Source organism: Orycteropus afer, unplaced genomic scaffold (genome assembly GCF_000298275.1).
Source record: "Orycteropus afer afer isolate SDZICR_OR568_19922 unplaced genomic scaffold, OryAfe1.0 scaffold00694, whole genome shotgun sequence".
Classification (NCBI taxonomy): domain Eukaryota; kingdom Metazoa; phylum Chordata; class Mammalia; order Tubulidentata; family Orycteropodidae; genus Orycteropus; species Orycteropus afer.
In genome coordinates, this window is record NW_006922281.1 from 755,459 (window position 1) to 762,877 (window position 7,419).

The 7,419-nt window shown below is 48.6% G+C and overlaps 1 protein-coding gene across 1 annotated transcript; it reads left to right on the forward strand.

Moving 5' to 3' along the window:
* Positions 1-858: 858 nt before the first annotated feature.
* ZNF671 (zinc finger protein 671) lies at positions 859-5,289 on the forward strand. The gene is made up of 5 exons (XM_007957029.1): positions 859-873; positions 2,537-2,663; positions 3,165-3,287; positions 3,896-4,364; positions 4,533-5,289. The coding sequence occupies exons 1-5, from the start codon at positions 859-861 to the stop codon at positions 5,287-5,289; spliced, it is 1,491 nt and encodes a 496-aa protein (XP_007955220.1).
* Positions 5,290-7,419: the final 2,130 nt, after the last annotated feature.

Below are 7,419 nucleotides of genomic sequence, written 5' to 3' on the forward strand. Positions count from 1 at the left end.
TATTTAAAGAACAAGATAATGGTTATTACCTCCTGGCTATGCATGTAGGATCAGCAACATTGTCGTGTGGTGTGTCCATCTGGTTTTTGTAACTTTGGAGAACAACTAAAATAATAGCTCCAAACATTTCAATAAGGAGCCCTGATGACAATGGTTAAGCACTTGACTGCTAACCAGAAGGCTGTTGGTTTGAACACACCCAGCGACTGAACAGGAGAAAGACTTAGAAATCTGCTGTCATTATGATTTCAGCCTAGGAAACCCTGTGGGGCTGTTCTGTCACATGGGGTTGCTTTGAGTCAGAATGTACTGCACAGACAATGGGTAAACATGTCTGTGATCCAAATAGACTGCATTCACAGAACCTGGGTGCAGCCCCTTTAAGAGTAGAGAAGGCCCGCCCCGTACCCAGGACTACATTTCCCCAGCACCTCTCGCAGTAGCGATTGGCGTTTGCCCAGAAGGCCGGAGCACAGGCCCGCACCAAGGTAGGTGGCTCGGTGGGAACTACGTTACCCGGAAGCCTCTGCGACGCGCTGAGACACTGAACCAACGAACGCTCGGGAGAGAGTGCGTGAGTGCGTGGGGAGGATATCTGGGCGTGGCTTCTGGCGTCCTTCTCGTGGCGGACATTTTGTCTGCTCTGGAGTGGAGCCAGCCGAGCAAATCGTTTGAAACGCCTTAGGGAGCCGAGGTGTCAGGATCGGGACGTCACGTGAGAAGTCGTTGTCTACTGCACAGAGGCGGGTCTGAGGCTCGGCGGTGGCTGACCCCACTTTTGAGGACGGCTCTGCATGGGTTCTGACCTGGGCGCCCGCCTCCTACGACACGGCGCTGCCACCACCCGCCGCCTTGGTGATGGACCCGGCGCAGGTGGGTGCTGCCTTCCCCAGGCCCTCATCCTGTAACGTTCCTAGTGAGGGACGCCTCCTCAGATCGCTAAAGCGCCGGCCCTCGGAGTCCAGTACAAGGGGCGTTGGTGGGTGGGGTCCACGTTTATGACAGCCGTTCTGACGAAGTGTGGGAGCGTGTTCAGACAGGCCAGTATGAGCAAAGGCTTGGGGGTGCGACTGAGCTGGGACATTGGGGGGAGCAGGGGAGCCCCTCTCGTCTGCAGGGAGGCACACCTGGAATGGCGGGTTAGACCTGTGTGGCGAGGAGGCGGGGCGCCAGGGAAGGTTAAGAACCGACAAGGGACATGATGACAGCGATTTTTGAAAGATTCCATCATTGGCTGAGGAGCGCTGGTAACGCGGTGGTTAAAGCATTTGGCTATTAACCAAAAGGTTGGCGGTTTGAACCCTCTAGCGGCTCTGGGAAAAGAAAGATGAGGCAATCTACTTCCTTGAAGATGGATGGCCTTGGAAAGCCTATGGGGGCAGTTCTGCTGCGTTCTTTAGAGGCACTGCGAGCCAGAATCTACTGGACTGCAGTGGCATTGGTTTTATAGTTGGCTGAGGACAGATCAGACCAGGAGAGCACCAGGACAGGAGGACAGGTAAGGGTTCAGAAGACAGGCCCAGGGATTTGAGATGGTTCTGGCCAGTGTCTGCAGAAGGAGAGTGCTGGAGGGCGCTGGAAGCCTGATGTGGACACAGAGATGTGGCGTACTGTGTATCTACTCTCCTCTGATACTTTCACTGTCACCTTCGGACCCAAACAACCAAACCCAATGCCATCTCATAGCGATTTTATAGATAGAATAGAACTACCCCATGGTGTTTCCAAGGAGGTAAATCTTTATGGAAATTGCCTCATGTTTCTCCCGCAGAGAGGCTAGGGGTCTGAACCAATGACATTCACGTTTGCAACCGAGCACTTTAACCACTGCATCACCAAGGTGCTCACTTTGGGACTGCCTGCCATAAAAGAAGCACAAACTGTAAACCTACTCCAATACCAGGAGTAATTCTACTTCATTCAGTCTTTCCAAAGCCACAAAATATGGCAAATACCATACGAGACTATTCCAGTGCTTTACATGTTTCTGACGGTATAAATGTTCTGTGCAATGTGTGTGCAGCCTTAGTGGGGCCATGTTGCCTCACAGCCTGTTCTTACCAAATGATTTTTCTAAGAGATGTTGCCCCAACACAGGTAGTATTTCTGCTCACACTCTTCTCTGTTATTTCTGTTGAGTCCATTCCCATGCCTGGTGGACCCCATGTGTGCAGAGTAGAACTGCTCCATGGGGTTTTCAAGGCTGTGACCTTTTTGCCAGACCTTACTTTCCAGGACTCTGGCTAGGTTTGAGCTGCCAGCCTTTTCAGTTTGTTGTCTAGCACTTAATTATTTTTTCCACTCAGGAATTCCTCACTCTCTCTGTATTATTCTATTTGTTGTTTCCAGCCCATGCTCAGTGTTTTTTGTTTTCTGTTTTTAATGAGTTACAAACAAGCAAGCAGATAAGAAAGTTCACTTGTTTTCAAGTTTCTGAGTGATTCCCCTCTGTGTCCTTTATCAAATTGATAGGGTGGGAAGATTGGGGAGGTCGTGGACAGACTTTTCATGGACCTTGATGTCCTCCTCATTACAGGGTCCTATGCTCTTCGAGGATGTGTTTGTGCACTTCTCCCAAGGGGAGTGGGAGCTCCTTGATGAGGCTCAGCGACTCCTGTACCGCGATGTGATGGTGGACAACTTTGCACTTACAGCCTCGCTGGGTAAGGGCCCCTTCGCCATTGCGATGGCTGATGACTCACTGGGAACCATTCTGTCCCTTGTATGGTTGGATTATGGACACTTTATCTGACCCCAGTTTATCCTACCTACCAGGAGTAAGTGCTTTAGATGCCAGGCTGAGCTGTGTGGAGCATCCCTGTCTCTCCCTGAGCATCCCTGAGGTCGTGCAGTCAAGGGTGTGCAGGTCACTAGAGTTGCAGTCTGCCCCATGGATACCATTTGTCTTGGGTACTTTCTGCCTGTGAATCTGTCCAGAACCATGGCACCTGAGTGCCCAAGGTTCTCTCTGACATATTCTGGGGCCTGACTGCCAGGATTTGCAGACACTGGCATGATTTTTTGCAGAGGAGCATGGGCTGTTCCTGTAAAACTTTCCTTTGAAGTTCTTTTTCTAATAGTTTTCTTACCTGTTGTCTGTCATAATGTGGGTTGCCCTCAGCCAGTGCTGGACACTCACCTGTCCTGTCCTATCCTTCTCTTAGGAATTGCATCTTCCAGATCACACATAGGCACTCACCTGGAGCAAGGGGAAGAGCCCTGGGTGACTGACCAGGTGGATATGATTCTAGCCCCAGCAGGAAAGGCCCAGAGAGGACCTGGTCCTGGTGAGTGGATGCCAGGGGTGGGTTCAAATGGTCCCAGGAACACTGACTTTTCACACCAGCATTTGGTTCTGAGGCCAGCCACACCACATTTCTACCCTTCTGACCCCATTCTTGACACGTAGTGATATCATTTCCAGTGTGACTTCTGGCCCCTGGCCACCCCCCACCTCCCTGGCCTCTACTTCTCCCCCACTCCTCTACATGGCTTAGTCTGCAGTGCTCTCCAACTCTGGCCTTAGTGTGTCCACATCCGTAAACGATCCTTAAACACCAGCCACTGCCTTGTCATTGGGCTTTTCTGGGCCAGGACACACTCTTCAGTGCAGCAGTCCCCCATCACCAGCAGCAAGGCCTCCTGAAAGCCATTTGCTGAAGAGTGAGTCAGAGACCTGCCTCTTCTGCTGCATTGCACTTGTGCCCTCACCCCTAGGAGTTCCCCCACTAATTCTGTGACCTTCACTGCAGTGATCAATACTACCCAGCAGCCCCTTCCTCAGCCTTGGCCCAGCTCCCTCATTCATCATAGATGGGTCAACACATGTTTATGATGGAGTGGCTCCCGCTCACCAGTATCAGTATGAACTTCACCAGCATTTCTGTGCTTTCAGGCCGCTGGCATAGAGTGGAGGAAGACAAGGCATCTTCTAAGCAGAGTGACTCTGCAGAAGGAATATCACAGGCCAGGACTCCCCTGACAGGTCTGTCCACCCAAAAGCCCCAGCACTATGACTTACATGGTTCAATGCTGAAAGACATTTTGTATCCGACTGAACACCAGGGAGGCGAAGCCAGACACCAACCCTGCACATGTTGGGCATGTGAGAAGCAGTCCTGGCTCAGTGCAGACATTCCCCAGCACCAGAAGCAGCACAGTGGAGAGAAACCCTTCAGGAGCAAGGAGGGCAGGCACTCTGGAATGAGCTGCAGAGTTGACATGCCAGAGGAGGCCTACACATGTGAGGAGGGTGGAAAAGACTTCCAGACCCCCTCTGGGCAGCTTCAGCCTAAGGTCCCTCATAGCGAGGTGGAACCCCACAAGAGTACTGGGGGTGGGAGCACCTCTTGCACTGGGCAGAGGCATTGCAAGTGCAGCACATGCAGGCTAGTCTTCAGCCCCAGAGGCGTACTTGTTCAGCATCAGAGACTCCAAGTCCCTGGTACGGCTTACGAGTGCAGTGACTGTGGGAAGTTCTTCAGCTGCAACTCCAGTCTTGTCCGACACCAGAGAGGCCACATGGGGGTCAGGCCTTATATATGCAGCAAATGTGGAAAAACCTTCAACTGCAGAGACACACTTGTTCGGCACCAGAGAGTCCACACTGGAGAAAGGCCGTATGAGTGTAGTGAATGTGGGAAATTCTTTAGCCAAAGCTCTGACCTTTTTAAACATCGGACAGTTCACAGTGGTGAAAAGCCTTATGTGTGCAGTGAATGTGGGAAGTTCTTTAGACAGATCTCTGGCCTTATTGAACATAGGCGAGTTCACACAGGTGAGAGGCTCTATCAATGCAGCAAATGTGGGAAGTTCTTTAGCAGCAAGTCTAACCTCATTCGACACCAGGAAGTTCACACAGGAGCAAGGCCCTATGTGTGCAAGGAATGTGGGAAAGAGTTCAGTCGCAGACACACACTTACTCTGCACCAGAGAACTCACACTGGAGAAAAGCCTTATGTGTGCTGTGAATGTGGGAGAGCCTTTAGCCAAAGTTCCCACCTTATTGTACATGGGAGAATCCATGGCAGTGACTATGAGTGCAGCAAATGTGGGAAAGCCTTTAGCTGCACCTCCAAACTCATTCAGCACCAGAAAGTTCACTCTGGAGAAAAGCCTTATGAGTGTAACAGATGCGGGAAAGCCTTCATTCGAAGGCCAAACCTTACTCGGCACTGGAAAGTTCACACTGGAGAAAGGCCTTATCCATGCAGCAAATGTGGCAAAGAGTTCAACCGTAAACACACGCTTGTTATGCACCAGAAAATTCACTCTAGAGATAAAACTTGAGTGCAGTGAATGTGGAAAACCATTTGGCCAAAGCCATCACATGGAGTAAGGGTTTAGCAGTGCTGTGTCCTTGTTCAATTTGACAAATTACCCAACTGTAAGAGTGAAGCGCTGAGAGTAGTTGTGGAGGGAGCCAGTAGTCAGAAGTGGAAGCTTACATGTGCATATCCACACGGGGGAGATTTCCTGTGAGTACTAAGTGTGTGAGATGCCTTCAGAAACTCATTTCCACTTTCTAAACCACCAAGGACCTTTGCCAGGCTTGGGACTTCAGTACCTGCGGCAGACACCATCCCTTTTCTCCCATCTAGCCAAGTCCCCCAGTGTGTTGTCAGTCACCCCAGCATACTCAGGGTAAGCAGACAGACCCTGTGCTCTCTCCCCAGTCCTAGGAGAAATCATGAAAGATCTCATGGCCCTGGAGGGGCCTTCATTCCCTCCCCTCTGTCTGGTTTAAGCAAGAAAATAATCAGCTTTGCCCCAAAGTATACATGATGGATGCTGCAGGTGGCTTGCAGAGGTTTACCTTCATGGACACTTTTGGTTTCACGTGATGCTCAGTTTGGATGGCATCCACTTGTAGGTCACTCAGCCCTGGAACTGTCTGCCTCCCCTTTCTCTTGTCTGTGCGATAATAAAGGCCTTATTGTTTGAGCTGCCTTTAATCTCTTTTAATTCTGTAGGTTCTGTTCATTGTGTGGCATGTGCTGCACACAGAATTGGGTTCTGCAACTTTTGTGGAAGCCCCAGTTTTCTGTGACTCAGGGGAGATGCTTCAGGTTTGACCTTATTTACAGTGCTGCCCAAGGCTCAGGCTTTGTGGTCCCAGAGGTAACCATGAAGTCACAACATCTTGGTGTTAAGGTCTTTAGAAGTAGAAAGCAACTGGGGACTTGGATTTTAAGCTGGTTCCCAACATATTCATTAGTATTTTCTGAGCATAGTGGGTGCAGTATGTTTCAAATGGAGAGGAAAATGGCCTGGATAGACCCTGAGTTGAGAAGATACCTGTGGGCTTCACGTGGAATTTATAGTAAGAAACAAATGGTGTAAATAATGGAAATGAGCAAATAGATGCCAAACAATGTGAAGTGGATGTGATTTTTGATAATGCATCATTTAATACATCAAAGTATCCTTAATGGGATGGGAGGGGAGGGAAGGATAAATCACTAACTAGAGGCAGACAGCAACTTGTGTGAAGGGGAAGGCAATACACAATAAGGGAGGAATTGGCACAAAATGACCAAGGCAAAGAAAGACACTGGGAAGAGAAGGAAAATATCCTTTGTGATTCTCTATCTTCATCTGATAAAATTCATTAATTAGATGAAAACTAAAGAAAACAGTTTGATCCAAATACTCTCAACTAGTCAGAGCTGCCTCAATAAAGAAATGAATATATCTCACGGGAATCCAGAATCTACATTCTATCCTTGTAAATGTTTGTACAGTTACCCTCTGATAATTATCTTCTAAATACTTGTACAGTTACCCTCTGATAACTGTCTTCTAAGTGTTTGTAATATTGGCGGGTCAAACCCACCAACCACTCCTCGGAAAGATTGGACAATCTACTTTCCTAGAGATACTGCCTTAGAAACCCAAGGAGGGGTTGCCATGAGTCAGAACCAACTCAACAGCAGTGTATTTTGAGTTTCAGTGTTTGTATGGTTATCCTCTGATAATTGTCTTCTAAATGTTTGTATGGTTTCCTCTGATAATTGTCTTCTAAATGTACACTTACCCTTTGATAACTGTCTTCTAAATGTTTGTACAGTTACCCTCATTGATAATTATCTTTTAGAGTTAGATCAGGAAAGAAAGTTAAGAAGCCTCAGCTGGTAAGTTTGCAGATGCAACTATGTCACTTTGAAAATCCCACGTAACTGTAGGTGAGGTGGCATAAAAGTCAAGGAATTTGGCTTGGAGGTTTCCATTTTACCCCACGTTTTTAAAATCTAACATTAGCTTCAATTTGCCAAAGTTTAAAGCAAGTTTGTCCTGATAATTAGGTTGTGACAAAATCTCCTTCTAGTGGGTTGTAGGTTCTCGGCACAGTGGACTAACAGGGTCTGACTTTGACTCCTGCGATAAATGCCTATAAAGCTGGGTAGTAGATGTTGACCC